Genomic DNA, 20,919 nt, shown 5'->3' on the forward strand with positions numbered 1-20,919 from the left:
TCTTTGCTCACTTTATTTTTCTTGGCTCTCCTCAACTATACAAGGCCAGTGTGGTAAAATGTGTCCCAGTCCTGTCTCCTGCATGGGTCACGGTCCCACATTTGAAAAGTTATCAGTACCAGAGTACATTCCAAGGAAAAGAAAGCATGGAGTGGGCCACTAGGTTAACTCTGTTTTATTTTTTATTTAGTTATTTTTTTGGCCACGCCATGCAGCATGTGGGATCTTAGTTTCCCAACCAGGGATCAAACCCGGGCCCCCTGCAGTAGAAGCTCGTAGTCTTAACCACTGGACCGCCAGGGAAGTCCTGAAGTTAGCTCTGTTTTAGGTTTTGGCAAGAAGGGTTTCCTTCTTTCTGTCTTCCATCTTGTGCAGCTGACACGGTAAGAGTGGTTTGGTGCTTGCAAGGTCTCTTGGAAAGTCAAGTGGGAGCCAAGTAGGTCATTGGAAAAGGGCATCTTGAAGGAGAGATGGGCTAGCCTTTGGCCTAAGCCAACATGAAAGGCTAGGAGGCTCCCCAAGGCTCACACGTGGTCTAGTCCATTTTCCTAGGATAGGCGACCAGACAGGGATTTGGGGCCAAAGTCCAAGCAAGTGATTAAGAGCGTGTGTTGGTCTCACATGGAATGTTCTCTGTACAAATATCTCTTGGAAGTTCAACAAGGCAATAGACAGGTGGTCAAGGATTTGGGATCTTGGACATCTCTTAAAGGCATAATTAGTATTAATTACAGCCAACAGCCAATGATCAAGAAGTCAATATTTTTAAAAAAAGTCAATATACTGTGCTTTTAGCAAAGCAGTTATCAAACGCTTACTTAATGGTGTTTTTTTTAATATGGACAGATTAGTACTTCTAAATATATCTTACTGTATATAGTAAAATGAGACACTTTTATTGTATTTACTCTCTAGTTCTCAAGCCTACCACTGTTTTAAACATCCCTATATGTGCTGTAGCCCAAATCATTAATTACATTCATAACAGAAATGTTATTGATGATATAAACTATCGATTTGCATATAATTTCTCACAGGAAATTAGCTATGTGATAATAATTAACTATAAAAAAATCCATACATTCAAGGAGGATATGGTACTCACACATATTATATAGAGCATATTCTATTGGAGTAAGCAGTAGACTGGCTGGGAGTCAGGGTACTGAAAGCAGCTTTGACATCAGTTTACTTGGTGACCACTACGGACAGATTACTTCCTCTTTCTAGGACTCAATTTTCTCATGAGTCAAATGAAGCGGTTGAATGAAGAGATCCATAAATAGGGAGACCATACATCTTGGTTTGTCTGGGACAGTCCTGGTTTATGCCTGTTGTCCTGGTGTAATTATTAATAGCACCCCTTTTAATTCCAAAGGGTTCTAATTTGGACAATTATTTAGATGGTCACCCTATCCATAACGTTTTCAGTTCTCAAATCTGATACTCAGTGATCAGAGTTGCAAACTCAATTCCATATATTTATACGGACCAGTAGATAATGCAAACAAGTGCAGCTGGTCAAATGTAATACAACTGGGAGCAGCTGGGCGTGTGGCAAATGGCATATTGTGTCTGTAGGGGCTGCTTCTACGCACCTCTAGCCAATTGTTGCCTCGCAGAAAAGTGTCTTCAGGGTTGCAAATCTTCCTATTTTTCAAGATTAGCCAGACCCCAGATTTTTATGTGAAATATCCTGATTTTCAAATGTTGGCAACTGATTCACAGATTTTAAAAAATCACTGGACAAGCCATACAAAATATGTTTTGGGACTGTATAGAACCCAGAGGTCATGTGCTTGCAAACACTGTGGGGTATACATACACAGATACAATTATGATGGATAAAACACAAAAGCTAGATTTCCCCACCTGCTGTTGAGAACGACATCATGATGGTGTTCTGACACTACTGCACACAGAATGTTAGTGAATATAAGCTCTAGGCACCTATGTTCAAATTAAAATCTGAAAGCAACAGTATGACACACCAAATTGTTAGCCCTTATTTCTGGGGCACTGGAATGGGCATCATGGAAGAACAATGAAGGGGCTTTCACTTTTTTAGATTTTTTTTACACGTGTAATTGAAAGTTAAAATAAGAAACATGGACAGGAGATTCACAAAGCTTGTCACTCCAACAGAAAGACATACATCAAGCTTCTCATTCTCCCTGAAGCAACGGCCAATAGCTGACACTTCAGAAGATGGGGAAGCCTTCCCATAATGCACCCGTGTAGTGTTAGCCCCAGGGTGGTGTGGGTGACAGACTATGGCAGTAAAGTGGGTAAAATTAAATGTCTTCAGAGTTTGGGGATAGCAGATTATACCACTATGTTATGTCAACAGTAGAGAGGGAGAGAGAGAGCAAAGCTCTCTGGCTTTTATACCATGACCTATATTTTCCTGGAGCTAAAGGCATTTTAAAAAGTGAATTTATGCTGGAATCCTATATTTCTAAAAGTCATTTTGCTTCCAGCTTCTTGCTTAACAATTCCTAAAAAATGCTGTTGCCACTTAGAAATGCTCTAACTTTTCTTCCTATTCTACTCTATTCTGTCACATCCAATGAAGTTCTGATGTTAGACAGTCCAAACAATTGCAGTAAATACATTCCAGATTTCAGCAGCACTTTACCAACACTTGTGAATCACTGTCATTCTTCCAGGATTCAGTTAGAGTGGCAATTACAAGTCACTTTAATGTCTAAGAAAAGGAAGGAAAACAGACCCAGCAAATAGATAGCCAAATTTACTCTTTTCAAACCCCAGCTCAAACTGTGAGTAGAAAGTACAGTTTTCACGTAAGCACTTCAAAGAGTTTTCCCCAAACCTTGCAGAATCCATTACTCTTAAGAAATTTCCACATGAATAGACCAAATGAGTCAGGCATACTATTAGTTTGTACACGCACACAGGCAAGTGTCAGTATCATTCCATACGGTCACCAACATCATAGTCCAAAACATTCATGTATTTTGGGTTGAATGACGAGGGCAGAAACAATCACTTTGATAAAACAACTTACAGATTTTACCTATATAATTCCCTGTTTCAGCTGTTTTCTGCCACTGACACCTTGAAGTTATCCCCAACTGAACTCTCGGTACATATTCCTGAGAACAAGTTCACTTCTGGAATGTCTCCAATTCATTCATTCAACAAAGAAATGTATATTGTGCCTGGTGGACACGCAGAGAAGAACAAGACTTGATCCCTATGCTTGAAAGCCTCAGGCTCGCCCACGCAGCTTGTCCAGCAGTGTGAGGCTAAGAATTCGGCTTTACTTCTCTTGCTTCTGGGTCACATGACTTACCAAGGTCAAAGGACTTTCTTCCTGCCAAATCCCGTTTTCATTAGCTTTTTTTTTTTTTTTTTTTTTGCATTTTTGACATCAGGTTCCCCCAGTCATGAGGCCTTCCCTCAGAGACACAGTCCTTGCCTGGTTTCCCACTCCTCTCCTACCCATGGTGTTATCTTCACATATTTCACAACAAACCATGTCCCGGTGACATTTCCCCAAGGTTCTGATACCCTTTTCTTGGCCGGTCAGGCCCTCAATGCAGGATGTACTTACCTTCTTTACTAAGATAACCAGCTAATGAACTTCTCAATCTTCTGCTTCATTCAAATTCTTACCACACACAGTGTACAAGACTCTGAAATATGTGCCGACAGAGCCGTGTAAGAATACTGCCGTGAGAGGCTGCATCCTCCTCCATGGTCCCGGTTTCATGAGAGCACTTGTCTCTCAGCTGCTGTGATTCCTTTACATGTGCCTCCACTAGCAGGATGGAAACCCCGCTGCCTCCCCAACAGCGTGGCATGAGGAGACACCTCACCCGTCAGGACCTTGAACTTTTCCCAGTAGTAAGTCCCCATTGTTTTCTATGCTGGGCTTCTGATTTACTGCTCATGTTAGTGCCTTTTATCCAGCTCAACTGGACTCTTAGTGAGCATATGAAGGAACCATTCATTCATTCAGCACTATTCTATGTAATGGAGAACGTTTAGCACCCCTGGACTCAGGGCTCAATGCCAGGAGCATCCTCTACTCACTGGAATATCCCCAAATGCCATCTTGCCATCTCAGGGGATTGAAGCACCGCCTCATTCCACCCCCACAAGCTGAAAGCCACGAGGCTAGGGTATTTTCAAGGCGACCATTACACAGAGATACAATATGTGCCCCAAATTGTTTTTTGTCTCTAGTCTTAAAACTTAAATCCAAGCTCTGATCATTAGTCCAAGTTCTAGATGTAGGACAAACTTGTTTTCAGATCCTAGATCGGCTACTCAATTATTTGATGACAAAAGACACATTATTTAATGCATTGGACCTTATGAAAAGAAGGGAAAACAATACTGCCTTTGTCCTTGTGATGTCAACACTGCTGACAGCACAGTTATCTCCATTCATTTCTTTGAAACGTACTAACTTGGAGTCCTTTTCAGTTTTGCCGATATATCATACAAATGAACCTTCTGTTCGGGATGATCTAGAATGTTTTTCTTCCCCAGCTTCTTGAGGTTCCCTTCTTTTCCCTTCTGCTTCATGGACATCTGGGCTTCATCCCACTTCCAGGCTTTCCTAAGATGCCCTGGATCCATTTTCAGGGATGTACTTGTAGCCACCCGTGACCTCTCAGATCCTAACCCTCTAAAAGGTTTCTCTCCTAAATCTTTGAGGAGAGCAGATGTTTTTCTCTGGCCCTTTTAAGTGTCAAGTTGTTTCTATGGCTGTTTGGAATCCCCCCACATTGGAAATTTCCCAAGGGCACACACATCCCTGTTTTTATTCTATATGCCTGTGGCAACCATGCATTCAATAAATAAAGATTATGATTATCCATCACAAATGTGGACATAGCCTCCCTTTCTTTTATATGTAAACTACGTATTTAAGCATTTCATGTGTGTTTTTTTTCTTTGTCCCTTTCGTTTTAGCTCACTTTAAATTATAGTGAATAATTCTCCCAGTGAATCCTCTCCACAAAATGAGTAGTATCAGACCATCTACAATTAACTGTTCATAAATGCTCCAGGCTTTTCGGCAGCGATTATAAGCTTGGCCTAAGGCACTGACTTCTATTCACACAGAATTCTAAAATCAGGCTGTATTGCCAGAAAGGATCTCGGAGGTCATCTAACCCATAACCCACTCCATGTTTTCAGGAACCTGAAGCTCAGAGAGCATAAGAATCTTACCCAAAGTCACACAGCTGACTAATAAACCAGGAGTAGAACCTGGGTCTACTCACCCCCATCCCTATCTTTTTTCCCCAGTATCTCACTCCCCCTCAAGCTTTGCTTATTCTTAATTTAGAAATGTTAGACATGTGCAGCATTTCTAATCTCCTAGTATCTGCAGTGAGCAACACAGAAATTTATGTTTGTGGCATTACTGCTCTACTTACATAATTAAAGTATAATGTCTGGATATAGGAGTGTTGGAGATGGCTAACGATTTCAGCACCTTTTAAAGCTGTGACCAGAAAATGATTACTGAATACATCATAACACAGTAGGAGCTAATTAAAAGGCATTCACCATGCTGCTATAAACTAATAAACAATAATAAAAATGATTGCAAAGCACTCTGCCTTTGCAAAGTGCTATAGTGATCCAACCCCCTAGCCCTCAAGAGTGAGTAGATGCAAAGTGTTATTAGTAATATAACTTGCTCAACTTGGCCTGAGATGAAATGACTAAGACAGTTAGATTTGATTCCAAAATGATATGGAGCAGGGTGGGATTTAATGGAGGGAGGAAATTGAGTTTCTTGGTGCCCAGTGTGATTTCCTGAGCTCCCTGTGCTCCAACCATCAGACCTGCACAGACACTTCAGATGCAAAGATAACAAGAACGGCTAGTTTCCTTAACCCCAAAAGCCCAGGTGGTCCACGGCAGACACGGAGGGGCACACAGCTTGGTAGGTCTCGGGTTGTCAGAGTTCCTGCCCTTTCCTCCGTGGCCAGCCCCCTCTCGGTGTGAGGGGCGTGAGCATGGAGCATTTCCCAGAGCAAATTCTGAGGCACTGCACCGTGTGAACTCAAACCTGCACACTTGAATAGCGGCAGCTGGCTTTGGAGAAAAATGCCATGGCTGTCTCCTGACCGGCTTTCAAGGGCTGCCATTCTTTCTTTCCAGGGCTGAGCCGATTTTCGGCAACACCCGCTCTCCCGCGGGCCTCCAGGGCCTGCCCTCGGCGGGGCCCGTCCCCTCCCTCCCGCTCACCGGCTTCGCATTTTTGCCGCCTCCCGGCTCTGTCGACTACAATGCGGCCGGCGGGCTGACCCAGCTGCTCCAGCTCCCGCCTGGGTAACCACGGCAACCGCGGGCTTCAGGAATGCTCACTAATTGAAGGCCGAGTTTCCTCCCACAGTGATGAGCAACAAGTGAAGCAAAAATAGTGAGGCGGGATAAAGGCTTCGAGGGAGCGGGGGAGGGAGGGGAGAGCAGTCGCAGAGCGGGACTGGGTGGCTGGGGGTGAGGGGAGGGCAAACGGCGCCTTCAGCACCTCGTTTGTTCTCTTCACAAACCCAGGGCAGTGAAGAACCTTAAAGGACACCGTTTACCCGGCAGAAATCTCAGCACACGTTTTTCAGTGAACAACTGTTACTGCAAACCACCACCTCTTTGCCGGGCCCCTTTGCTTCTAGTAAGTGAATGGAGATGTGCACATCCCTAGGTCCCCATAATTAGAATGCCAGCTAACACCCAGGGTGCAGCAGGTGAAGGTGAGCTGAAACTAATTTGATCCCAGCTCCTCTGGATCTTCTGTTCCCTTCAATCAAAAGGAGAACTTTCCAGGTGATCATCTCTAAAGATGGGGTGACCATCATACCAGTATGCCTGTTGTCTTGACATAAATTAGTAAAAGTCTCCCCTTTTCACTCTCAAGAGTATTCTCATTTGGACAATAAATGATAAGGTCACACTATCAAAAGTCTTTCCAGGCCCATCTAGATCCTAATCCAAGCCTTAGGTGCTCCCCAAACCCTTCCAGACTTCATCAAATGGCCTCTGTGACCTAATCCTTGTATTTAGGTTAGGTAGTAAACACCCTGTAATTAACAGAGAAACGGGGGCTTCCAACAGCTACCAAAACATAGCAACCAAAGGTCGGCATGCTGGGACAGAACACCCTGAAACCCACTAGCGGAAAGATTCCCACAGGGCCGATTAGGGTCACCACTCGCAAGGCACTGCACAGATGTCACTGAGAAAACATGAATCTATTAGTAATAGGATTGCCAATTAACAGATGGCTCATTAAAGCCTCTGCCCATGGAACGGGCTAAAAGAAAATCAGCTCTCTAGGAGGAGTCCCGGAACACAGAATTCCCTGAAGAGGGTTCCCTCAAATTAGGGATGACATTCTGGCAATGAGATGTGGGGTATAGGAATCGGTAGGAGAAGGGAACTGACATTTACTGAGTTCGTATTCTGTGTTATTTGATCCTCATACTAGGTCTTCCATGTGGCTTTCATTTTCCCTCCCCCATTTTTACAGAGGAGGAAACCAAGACTCGTCAACACTGACTTACTGAAGGTTATATTGATGCACTGAGTCCACAGATATCTGACCCCAAAGCCCGTGCTCTTCACAGTGGATCTTATCCAGTAACCAGATTGACCTTTGGTCAAGATCAGGGTTTTGCAACCTTGGCACTATTCACATTTGGGGCCAGATAATCCTTTGTTGGGGGTAGGAGGGCCACCCTGTGCGTTGTAGGTTATTCAACAGCCTCCTTGGTCTCTATCCACTAGATGCCATGCTACCCCACAAGACGGGACAACCACAATGTTTCCAGACATTGCCAAGTATCGTCTGGGTGGGGGTCCAAAGAGGCCCCTCTTGAGAATCAGTAGCCTAGATATTTAATATCAAATATAGTTTTAATCTTTTCTTGTATTGTTCTCTCATTGCTTCAGAAATATAATGCTTATCTTTACCAAAAGACAGTGATTTTCATAGGGACAAAACAGTGCCATTTTAAAATTTTGTATCCTCACTGTGCTAGGGACATAGTATGCAAAAGAGACTGGTTAAAAGTTAAATCATAATTCAAATGCAAATCACGCTTGAAGCAAAACTGACTCTATCGCATGGTGCCTATCAAAGAGCAAGGTTGCGATTACGCCGTGGAGAGGTCTGAAGGCCAGAAGAGGCTTCCTGCAAAGGGTAAAAGGCATGATCCCTAGTCTTTGGAACAACCCCAAACCCCACTCCACTGCTCAGATGGTAGAAAGGTCATTTTTGGCAGCCATTAACCAGAATCAGGTGCTAGTTGATGCCTGGTTGACTTTTCTGCCTCCGCCTTCTCCTCCACCCTTTCAACAGTTTTCTGGTTCTTCTCAAAACCAAAACCCACAGAGGCATCTAGGTAAGCTCAGGGCAGAGTAGGCCAGCTGGGAGAAAAGCCAGCGGGGCTGGGGCCTAAAAAGCTCCCTCCCATTATAAGTTTTGTGTCCCCACTTTCATGGGAGGCAGTGCAGTTATCTCAGGTCTTCAGGAAATCCGAAGATAGATAGGGTAGGTCCATCCTGCTAGAGGAATCAACTCCCCTTGACGTCTTTCATGTGAAGCCAAGACATCTGAAGTATAATCAAGCCTGCAAAGGAAAATGTGGGCACAGCCCAAATGGAAAGATATTCCAAAGGAGTAACCCCCAGATTTATGGCTAGAGTGTGACTTGGTAATTAATTCCTTCTCTCCCTTTTGCCAGGAGTCAACTTCTCTTTCTTCTCCTCCAATTCTTTCCCCCTCTTCCTCTGTTTGTAAATCTTTGAGAGAAACAGCAGCAGCCACTCTCAGAGATCAAAGTTTGAGCAGGCAACAAAGACCTCCGAGGAGGAGGCTGTTGCCATGGGAACTCTCTGAGCTGAAGCCCTTTTAATCGGCAAATCTCCTGGTTAGCAGCACAGGCTAGGGCTGGTAAAGAGGAAGAGAAGGGGAGTCTTGGCAACAAGTAGCCTTTCTAAACAGCCAGAACTCCACCTGGGGGTGGAGGTAGGACAGGATTCAAATTGAGGCAGCACTGACACGGGGGTGAGTGCCTGAGTATTTCTGCACAGCCATAGAAACAGACTTCCATCAAAAATCCCTAAAGCCCGTGACAAATTCCGAGATGTCCCCTCCCAAGAATTCCCTGATTTCTTATTATGTTCTTAATGGCTTTTTAATACTAATGGGCAGAAAGGTTGATTTTAGACTGGAATAACACTTTGAGGCGCAGTATTGTGAATAATGTGATTTTTTTAAAAAAAAATTAATGCATGCCTGTTTCTCCACCTCTTGTCTGGGTAATATATGTTTACTTCTGGATAAGTCACAGGAGGAAATGGAAGGAAAAATAGAAGCACGACAGGAAAACAAAGGTAATTCTGTGGCATTATTCTTCACAGGGAATAATCAATCCCAACTTAGCGCCTACTCACAAGGACCTGCTGGGAACAAGCCTATTTCTGGCCTCCTGAAATAGCATGGCATTTGGCCTAAAAAGAAGCAGAAATTGATGAATTCCACAAAATATTAACACTGTGTGTTTTTGCCTGCCTGGCATTCTTTTCTTCTTCATTTGGAAACAAATGTCCAACTTCTCTTTAGGAAGCTGGTCCTTTACCCCTTTGCCTTCAATTCATATGGTTCATTTGGGGCTGGTGGTACCCTACATGCCACCCCGCAACAACAGGACGTTTGCTGACACTGTGGAGAGAGGCAGTTTATCCTCCTGAGAGCAAAGGTGTTAAAGACCTGCTAGGGGCCAGGTTTGCAGACAGCCTGCCCAAGAATGCAGCTAACACAGAGGAGATAGAGATTCTTTAAAACATAATCTGAACACTGGGACTCAGTCATGCTTGAAGCTAGGAATACCCTTGGACTTATGGGTTACCTGAGCCAAAAAGGTCCCCTAAGCCAGTTTGAGAATCTATCCCTTGCAATTAAAAGGGTTCTGAAGAACACAATAGTTAGCTCTGATGGTGAGAGTTTGAAGAGAGATTTTCTTCTTTTTCCGTTTTGTTTGAATTTTTTATAATAAACGTACCATTTTTTCTAAAACAGGACAGCAGTATTTGGGGCATCACCCTATACAGAGAATTAGTTCTGCAATCTGTGGATCTTTTAGATAAAGGCAAAATTATAGAAAGAATGCTAAAGCCATCTTGCTTATCCTAATATTTTGGACAGAGAACCTGTTCCATGTTGAAAGCTCATCAGAGAGGGAGTCTCTATAATCTCCTTCAACCAACCATAATTTCCAAAAATTGTGATTTACCATTAGGAAAGTCTTTCTTAGCTTTAATTCTGAACACTCTCGGCTCATGTCCGGTTATTCTTTTCTCGGTCCACAGGCACAAGTGTTCACCCAGCCATATTTCCACTGGGGCCCTTCCCCTCCTTTATCTCCTTGGCCCTTAAAAAACAAGCTACCACATGACACATCAGAAAGAAGGGGTCAGGCCCTTATATTGTGCACAGAAAGAAGTAAGAACAAGGCGAGCTGCTTTTAGATTTTAAAACAACAACTTCCCTACTTGAGCCTTCCTGAATGGTGAAGTCCTTTTCCTGCCAGCTGGAGCTGACCAAGGGAACTTTATTCCTATCCAAACAGTGGCGTGGTTCCAGGTTATAAACAGACTGTTCCCGCCACTGATCCCAGACCAATGTCTAATCTCAGGGTGGCAGATTTCTGGGCACTTCCACCCTCTGTGACTGTCTTCTGGTATGGCCCTACGATCCCAGACATCTGTCTAAATATTTCTAAGGTACCTGTCACTGTCATCTCAAAGCACCCTAAACATGTGCATTTCTACCTTCTGAATCATCAAAAAGAGACTAAAGAGTGTTCAGTATAGTGTTTGCATTTAGTGTTGAATCAGCAGTTATCCTCCCATTTCTCTGAATCACATCTTTGGATATTTCTGAAACCTCTGAAAGAAGCATCTGAAGCGATCTGTAGATGGTTCAGATGTATGGGGAAAAGAAGGTGGGTCATGCTCAGTGGGGAGGTACACAATCTGGACAAAAACAGCTATGTCTTGGAAGTGAGGGCCCAGGTTAGTGGTTATAGGCATTGGTTATAGGTTTCACTGAGAAATGAAACGAGATACTAAAGCAGATCTGGGACAAGTAAAAATCTTTACCTATGGCCTAAAGCAGCAACAACATTTTTAAAAACATGACTTACGCAGGGGAGCATTCTATAGCTTCTTAATATAGACAGGTCGTGTGGTATCGCGGAAAGAGATGAGGCTGGGAATCAAAACACTTGGGTTGGATCAAAGACACTCTTTTGGAAGGGGATAATAATTACAAAACCTGAACATTAATTTCTGCATGTGGAAAACAAGGGAAATAATGCCTGCTCTCCTACATTACAAGGTTATAATAGAAAAATTTTGCGAAGTCAAATTATTATCAGTGTACATTAATGTTAGTAGTAGATGTAGTAATGGCATCACTTTGGTGGATATTTATTGCTTTTTTGGGGCATCTCACATCCATTCTCCCTTTTTTTGGTAACAGTGCCCCAATTTACTTTGGGGAATTAATTCTTCTCCGTATTTTGATGGACTAGCTACCAAGAGCCTCTAATCTCCTAATGCTAAGCAGTGGACACCTACCCAACTGGACCAGCTGGACTCTCTCTCCTGAGACTGATTCTTGAGTGAGAAAATGCAAGATCAGAAAAAAAAAAAGAGATGTCCATGGAGCCCTAAATACATTGTCTATTAATTCTTGCTACATAGACCCTGGAGCATCTCTGGCGGGGCAGGAATGGTGCTGTGTTCATCAAAACATTTTTACTTTCTTCCTGGACACAAACAAAATAACAGGAGAAGTGACCCATGTCACTGACAGACCTGACCCCTAAAAAGTCCCCCATGAATGACCTTCCTTACTTTTTCTTTCTGTGCAGCCGGGAGCAAAGTTCTCCAATACAGCAAACTAAAACAATGGAGAAGCCTAGACCCCTACGCCATACTTGGAAGGGAGCTGCCCAGGTAAAAGCCTCCTAACCCACATCTGACTATGACAAGATGACGTAATGAACTTCTATGGTGGCAAGTCACTGAGATTCGGGGGTTGTTTTTACAGAAGCTAGTAAGTGTTACCCTAATATATTATCCTTTTTGGAGACTGATTTTCCAGCCTTTCTTTCAATTTTGATATCCTTCCAATGAATTCCTTTCCTGCCTAAGTTAGCCAAAGTCTACTTCTGTTGCTTTCAACCATAGTCCCGGATGGTTCTGTCACTAGTAAAAATTAAAATACCCAGATAAAGAATCATGACCGATGAGATTAAACCATGTTATATATCACTTGAGACTGTAGACATTTATTATATAAATACTTCATAAGTCAACGAATATATACTCAGCACTGATTAACATTTAAGAGTCACAAAGTAAATACTGGTTACAGATTCTGCCCATTTATCATTTAAAAAAAACGTTCATTCAAGCTTCTTTATTCTAGACACTCTACTAAGCGTTGCAGATAGAAAGGTGAATGAGAACTGGTTCTTGCCTCTGAAGAGCTCATGTTCTAGGGCTATTGAGAAGCGTCCGATGTCGTAGGGGAAATCAAGACAAATACACATGCAGTACCCGTGTGGCCACTCGCATGAAGTCAAACTAGAATATAAGACTGATAAGGTTCTGTCCTTGACCCTTTCCATTTTATATAATCTTCTCGAGTGACTCATCTAGTCTTTCATGGTTGTGACTATCATTCATGACTCTCAAATCTATTATCTCTAATCCTAGTTTCTCCACTGAGTTCCAGACCTATATTTCTAATTGTCAGCAAGACATCTCCACCTTGGTGTCCCACAGGCCTCTCATATTCCACATGTTTTTCACATCTGTGACTATTTCTGTTTTGTAAATAAGTTCATGTGTACCATTTTTTTTTTTTCTTAACCAAACTCATTCTCCTGCCTCTCCAACCTGCTTTCCAAACTGTGGCCTCTCTCTCGGTTGACGGAACAGTTGGCTACCCAGCTAGCTAGAAACCATGGTGTCCTTTTGACTCATCCCTCAGTCTCATTTTTTTTTAATGCATTAGTCACCAGGATCCATCAATTCCATCTTAGAAACGTTTCTGTGTTGTTTGTTCTCAATTCATTCCTCTGCTTCAGAATCTCATTCCCTTTTACCCGTGCTGCTGCACCTCCCCATAACCCATCCCCCTGTTCTAGCACTCCTCTCTAATACACTGTCCACCCTGCTGCTAATTATTGTTTTGACCCTGAGATCTAATTTCATTCCTCTGTCCTGATCATCCTTGGAGAAGAGCTCAAGTTTCAGCTCCTTCAAGCCTCCATCAATAGTTCATCCTCATTCTTGTGGAATTAGGCCTTTTAACCCTGACCTACTGCAAAAGACCAGAGTTTATTCCTGCTGGCTTCCTTGTGAGTGAGCACCACCCTGTATGTTCTTGTAACCAACCTGTAAGTCTTTTATCTCTGTCATGTGGACTGAATTACCGGGAGGTCATTTTCTCATTTATCAAGGTAGTCACATCACTCACATTCATCTACTTTTTAAACCAAGAATTTTAAAATTGAAATAAAGCTCAAAAATAACTGAGTTGAACACCTTTTCCTATACATAAGTGCCTGATATAATAACTCATAAAAAATCTTCCACCTTCTTAAGGATATAGAAATTACTACTCCTAAGAACACTGATGGTATCTTTAGATGTCTGATTGTTAACAGTTCTTTCTTTATCCTCAGATGGACTCGCTCCCTTTGTAACTTCCTAGCCACACAGACAGAGTAGGTTTCCAATCTCTCTTCTATACAATTTCACTTCAGATAGCTGGAGACACTTCCCATGCTCCCTTTCCCAAGTCCTCTTTCACTAGACCAAATCCTCCCAATTCCTCCTACCATTCCTCATATTAAGTTCAGTGGCTTATGGAGGTTGTAATTAGCAAACTGTGGACTCAGTTATCTTCCCACTGAGGTCTTAATCTCCTTGAGGATGACTTCAGAAATCAGGTTGCTCTCCCAGTCTCACATAAAAAGAATACCTAACAAATGGGCCTGTAGGATATAACCACCAAATAATTAGCATTCTTTAAACTGTGAGGGTACTTTGAAAAATTCCATAAAGGGGTGTCAAGACCGAGAAGACTCAGAATGTTGCATTTGGAAGTAAATACAGTACTTCCTGCACCCAGAAAATTCTCATAGATTTCAAACTAACCCCTTTAATTAACTAACACAACTAGCATGGCACATTTACCATGCTTTGAACATTTCTAATTACTTAGAATAAATTTCTAATTAATGTGGAATATAGCAGAATTACGTGTTTCTCCTCCCCAAGAACCCTAGTATGTATCTGTTTATCTCACAGATATGCTGCTTCTACTGTGAAGAGCTGATTTGCAGCATCCCCACTTTCCCTTTATGGTTCTTTTTAGGGTAACACTGATTTCTGTTCTTATCTTTTCTTCCATCTTTGTTGACCATTTTCATCTGAGTCTTCCTTTCACCCACCCTGTGGTGCTGAGGACAGCATCTTTGCCCAAGTTGCTTTGTATGTTTTGATCCAGAGCAATGCCCTTCATACACTTCAGCACATCCTCAGATGACAAGGCTTTCACTCTATTTATTTCTCCACATTTGCAGATCTGGGACCAAATTATTTAAAGTGGCTTTTACCTGGCCTCCTTTTCCTGCCCAGGCAATTACTTTGCTGCAAATGGTTGCACTGGCCAAATAACTGTGTTCACAATTAGCTAATTGCAGGCTCAATGAGCCACTTGTTCCTTCAAACTTAGACATTAGAGTTGTGTTATTAGGCAGAAATTTATCTTTTTATTCCCTACAGAGTCACAGCAGATCCCGAATCTGATTGCCCTGTAGTCTTTTACAATGTCAATATAAACCTTTTACATTTTTATTTCCTTTTGAATATATGTCGTATTTCCCATTCTTTTACAGATCACAGCAGTTAAGCTTCATATACTGGACTCATGTATTTGAGTAAACATGTATTTGAAATAATCTAACTGTCTAAAAAGGGCTAATTATTATTAATTAAAGGGTTAATCATTAATAAATAATTATTACCTTAATCCATTTTGTAAACTATAAAATTAAGGCAAGCAGTACAGTTGACTTGCCAAAGTCATGATAGAGTAAAACTAAAAATCTTAAGCAAATTCCATTTTCTCCTGGGGCACTGAGTTTCCCACAGAGGGTAAAAATTAACCTTCAACCTCATTTGCTTCTAAAAGAAAGCACCTTAAATATTCCCCCCAAATTGTTAAGACCTGGTTTCTTGGAAGCTACAAAAAATGTAAAATGGCTTCAAGGATTTACCTTTTATCCTACAATTAATGTTGTTTCTTTTCTTAATTTCTGTATGTTTATTCTAATTTTTTTGTCCAGCCAACATTTACAGAGCACGAAATATGTGCTCAATTTTCAGTTTCATACAAGGAGGTCATCTCCCACTGATATTCCTCCAATCCACAAAAGAGAAAAGTACCCAAAAATAATGAGTTTTCATTTATGAAAAAATTAATATTAATAAGGATTAGATTATAGTTGCTTTGCGAATACCTTGGACACTTTTAGGTTTCAAGAAATTTGCCTTCCAATTAAACACTATTACGTCTCCCCCATAGCTCTTTTCACTGAGCACCTTTTATTATTAAAAGTTTACAGCCATCTTTCCTTAGGATTGTCTTAAGTGGAGATAATTGAATGGGAAAAGATTCCTTTGTCTCAGGAGTTCCTAGCACACCAGCGAATTCTTATCTCTCAGCTGTCTCTACCCTGCTTCAAAGGCCTCTGGCATTTTCCTCAATCATTAGCATATGTAAAGAATAAGAGCAGAGAGAAATCAGGGTTAAAGGTGCAAGTGGAAAGGAGGGGAAAAAACTAAGAAAGCAGAAGAAACATTCAGGAAAATGGTAAAATGTGGGCCATAGACACCAAGAAACAAAATATAATAAATACAACTACTGCTCATAAAGAACATATTCTAAAACTGGTTTGTCTGTGCACCAAAGGTAAAGCCTGTGCGTGCAACCTGCTGACACACGCAGGGAGGAGAAGCGAGAAGAGGGAACAGTGCAAGCAGTCTAAGATGAAAATGTTACTGAGGGTTGTCACTTACCCAACACCAGCAGTTCCACCGAGTCCTCGTTCTTGCCCTCCAGGTCATCAGGGGTGGTGATGATACAGTAATAGAGTCCGCTGTCTCCCCACATGAGTTTTCCAATTTGAAGATCTGCATCTGTTATCACAAAGAGAAGGACCGGGTCCTAAACTCTGTCCTCTGAAGGAAAACACTAAACAATGGGGGGGGGGTCAGCCCTTCTGGGTGTCTGTAGTGTTCTATTTCTTTACCCTGATGGTGTTTGACGAGATGTTTGCTTTATTTAAAACAAACAACGGAACAATAATAAAAGCTAGCATCCCTAAGGGGTGAGAATTAGAGCGCCCCCAGAAACTGGTCTAGTTCCAGTCTGGTTTCTGGAATAGAAGACTGCTTTCAACCAGGCCTGCAGAGGCCCTTGAAAGCCAAGTAAATTCCAGAATTAACCTGGACTCCTGGAAATGAGCTGGGTTCACAGGAGTTCTTCAAAATTTGGAACTTCTCCTTGCCCAAAGCTGTAGGGAGCAGGAAAAAGGGTGGAACTGATGTAAAACTACCTGAGGCTTGGGCCATGGTATCTACCTGGCTCTGAAACTTGTACACATACATCCCTTCTCCCAGCAGAGGAAATTCTTAGGGAAGTCTGCTTTCTGAGTTAAGGAAAGGGCAATAAAGGCTGGTGTCAAGGTGTGAGGTATTTGACTGAGAAAGCTTTCACTAGAACCCATTTCAATTCAGTTCTGATAATAAATTCCTCAGGCTGGAGGTCAGGCTCATGAAAGACTATTTCCAAAGCTCATCTCTGTCTTCTCTTGATATTACAAGCCTCCATCCTTCCTCTCCACGCCATCCCATTAAAGCAATTTGCTAGGTTTCTTGATACTCCCATCCCCCATAAAATCAAAGTCTTGAGGGATTGAAAGGGCGCAAGGCTGACATCCTCTTGTATCTGGGAAGAATGGAACCAATCTTCCCTAGATTCAAAACAGAGACATTATTACCATGAACAATTGTGATCTCTCTGCCCCTGTAGAAATCTCCCAGGGTCACGGTCGAGCCCTGTTTGGAAGCTACCACTCGAACAGTCCTCCTACTGTCTAAACAATCCAAGTAGGGGTCCCATTCCAGGTTTCTTTTGCTGAGAGATTGGGCCCGGGGAGAAGACATGCCCAAGGATTCCCCCATGCGATCCTGGCAGTAGGACTTGAATTTCCACTGCACGACTGCAGGCTGATGGGAAGACGTGGAGAAGTGGCAGCGAAGCACAGTGGGCTGGAAGAGCATGGCCACCTTCTTCTTGTCGGGCACTGTGACCTGAAGGCCTCCAGCTATGGCTGCAAAATAGAATGAACATGTCCAAATGGTATCAGTGTCCTGGACCTCACCTCACATATCATAGGTGTGCCTTTCCACCTTACCTCCCTAACCTGTCTCTCCCCTTGTTTTCTCCATCACAATGAAGAGCATCAGTATCTACCTGGTTGCCTTGTCCAGAAACCTGCCTTCACTCCCAGTGTCCAACTGGTCACAAAGTCGTGTCAACTTGACCTCTTAACATCTTTAATATTTCCTTCCCCTTCTTTAACCCCACTACCATTGCTTGTGTGTACGCTCTCCTCATTTCTTGCTTATAATTTTGCAATAATCTCTCGTCTGGTCTCCCTGCTGGCAGTTGCCCACATGCAGTCCATTCTCCTTGCTATAAGTTCAGGTTATCTTTCTAAATCTGACTGTTATGACTCTCCTTCTTAAAACCCTTCACTCATCCTCCATGGCCTTCAGGACAAAACCCAAAGTTCTTGGCAAGGCATTTAAGGTGCCCCATCAACTACTCCTCCTCTGCCTCACATCTTGTAGCACGTCCATTTGAGCACCAACCTCCGATGATACCAAACTAACGGTTCCCCCAAGTGGGACGTGGTATATCACACCTCTAGGTCTTGATATTTCTTGTTTATGGAATGCTTTTTCCTCACTTCTCTTCCTGAGAAACTCTTTTCCATCTGTCAAAACCAATTCAAAGGCTTCTTGTCCAGTCTTCTGTGACCAGTCAATCCATTTGTCACTTCCTCCTTTGTGCCATCAGTATCCCCAGCATTCTCCTCTAGACATTTACTATAATAATTTTGTAATAATTTTATACTTATTTTCATGCCTCCATCAGACTTGTCGGGTCAGGTAAGGAATGTGTCTTATCTTGCTGTCCTGGGTGAAACCCATAGATACTCAACAGCTATTTGATAAATGAGGACAGTGAAGCCAGGACATATGACTTCAGGAGGAAGTGACTTCCCTTCCAGCTGGTGACCCAGCAAACAAGACAGAGATTAAGGGGAAAAGAAGGCTTTGAGAGGAATGGAGAATTTTGGATCAAAAGCAGTAGACTAAGTTCAAAAGCTTTGAAGGGTAATCAAAAAAGGGTGGGAGGAGACTAGAAAGCAGATGAGAAGTTTAAGTGTTTAAAAAGATCAGTTTGAGGCTTGGTGTCCAAGAAAGAGAGGGAAATTTCAGTGAATGAAAGCCCAGGGGAGTGTTTGAGAGGCAAAGGGCTTCTATGAACTCAATGGTAAGATCTAGAAATTCCAGGCAAAGAGAACATAACTTCTTCAGGTGAATGGGAGAGTTAAGAGTTTCTAGCTTGATCTAAGGTTAGAAGCAGAAGTAGAATCACGATGAGAGGCAGAAAAACGGAATATGAATAGAAAGACATGATAAAGAGGTTCAGAGTTGAATCCAGGAGCCTGCCAAGCCAGCTTCAGGTAGCTTGAGGCAAAGAGTTTCACCCTAGAATTGCAGGTGGACTTGAGACGTACAAGAAAGGGCTAGTTTCCAGGGGAAGCCTGCTGTTCTTCACTATTGCCCATGGTCCCAATGACATCCCACAAAGCAAACTCACTCTCACAGCTCAAACATGCACTTATTCATGAAACTGTCTTTATAGAAGCTCTCTTAACAAGGGCAAGATACCATATTTGTACCTACTTCTGAGTTCCAGACCAGTGCCTCTCTTCCATGAAAGCACTGTGAAAACTAGGTTCTAATTCCTGTTAGGGAGAAAAGGTTTCTGCATTCTATGGAATTGGGAAGAGAATGCAACAGAATATTTGAGATTTAGTGTTTCGAAACGCTAAATCTGAAATAGTGCTAAACACTAGATAGTGCTCGATAGCTACTATGGAATAAATGAAGGAATGGGTGAGCAAATGAATGACTATTAACATGGGAATTTCTAGGACTTTGCAGAGAAAACGGGTTAAATGACTTATAAACAGCATAGCATAGTAAGAGAGCATTGGCATCAAAAGATAGGGCTTTGAATCTCATCTGGCCGTTGTACTAATGGTGAGACCTTAATGAAGCCTCTTAAGCAATACTCACCTGTAAAATGAGCCTCATATTCCTTACTCAACAGAGTTGTTAACAAACCTTATCTCTCTCTCTGGGCGCCCGCAGAGAGTGAACTCTATAACAGAGAACCTTGACCATGACCAGTAGAGGGGAGATCTCAAATGCAAATCCTACTTCACCTTTCCTGCCTTTTGCCTCGCCTCCCATTCTAAGGCTCCTGAATCTCGATGAACATCCACCACTAATAGGTTTGATTACAGCCAAATTATGTAGATCAGCCCCACTGAGGGGCAAATAATTCCTAGAAAAGAACCCCAGCTCAGAAAAGAACCCTAGTTCCCAGGCTCCACTGCTTCCCTTCACCACCCCCAAATGTTGGTGTGGCTGATTCCACTCTTTCCAACTCACACACCTGGATGAGGAAAAGGCTTTTTTTTTTTTTTCAACAGTTTCTCCTTAAATTCTATTGCATTAATTTTTAACCTTGTAGTTCTTCTTCAAAACCTTATTCACGCTCCAGTTTTCCAGGTAACAAAATGGGACAGAGAGTTGAAGTGTCTTCAGTTAGCAGTGGTTGAGACTGGATAACCAATCACAGGCGTTGTTCCCAGCACAATGCTCGGTAGTTGACCAACCACCCTTCTTCTCTGCTACCTATTCAGGCTCTTCTTGGGAAATCACATTTCCTTAGCATTCCAAGATAAATGAAACCAGCGAAGGAGGCAGGTGCAGACAAAAGTGTTGGGGGGGGGGTTGTTTTTGGTTTTTTTGAGAGAGTTAAGTATGGGGTTTTCTTCATTAGATGATTACTAAGAATAACCCCCTCCTCAGCTCTGTTCTCTGTTAATGGATTAGCTACTTGACCAAGCCATTCAGCTCCCTTAATTATCATTTTTTAAAATTGTGCACTCCCTTAATTATTAATAGAGGTTAGTCAATTCACAGCTTCTATGACACACACATAAGTTCATGTTCCAAAGAATAAAGAATATGTTTCCAGAAACATCTGCCTCTTTACAGCATGATAATTAAAGGCATGGATTTTAGAGTGAGTCCTAAGTTAGAATCCAAGCCCTATCACTTCCTAGCTGCATGACATAAGGCAAATTACTTAAGTCTTAGGACTTTCAGTTTCCTTACTGGTAAAACCAGAATAATAGTAACTATCTTATGGAGCTGTTTGAGGGTTAAATAAGATTTTATCCTGGGCTTCCCTGGTGGGGCAGTGGTTGGGAGTCCGCCTGCCGATGCAGGGGGCGCGGGTTCGTGCCCCGGTCCGGGAAGATCCCACATGCCGCGGAGCGGCTGGGCCCGTGAGCCATGGCCGCTGAGCCTGTGCGTCCGGAGCCTGTGCTCCGCAACGGGAGAGGCCACGACAGTGAGAGGCCCGCGTACCGCAAAAAAAAAAAAAAGATTTTATCCTAAGCACTTAGGATA

General features: G+C 42.5%; 1 protein-coding gene across 3 annotated transcripts in view; it reads right to left on the minus strand.

Moving 5' to 3' along the window:
• The window catches only part of ILDR2 (immunoglobulin like domain containing receptor 2), a 56,308-nt gene that overhangs the window by 22,714 nt on the left and 12,675 nt on the right, over window positions 1–20,919 (minus strand). For all 3 annotated transcript variants that reach the window (XM_060033459.1, XM_060033460.1, XM_060033458.1), the window contains exons 2-3: window positions 17,136–17,468; window positions 16,153–16,272 (exon numbers count right to left, since the gene is read on the minus strand). In XM_060033459.1, coding sequence (XP_059889442.1) covers window positions 16,153–16,272; window positions 17,136–17,468 — 453 coding nt within the window. The remainder of the gene's footprint in view (window positions 1–16,152; window positions 16,273–17,135; window positions 17,469–20,919) is intronic.

The sequence above is a fragment of the Delphinus delphis genome, chromosome 1, assembly GCF_949987515.2.
Source record: "Delphinus delphis chromosome 1, mDelDel1.2, whole genome shotgun sequence".
Classification (NCBI taxonomy): domain Eukaryota; kingdom Metazoa; phylum Chordata; class Mammalia; order Artiodactyla; family Delphinidae; genus Delphinus; species Delphinus delphis.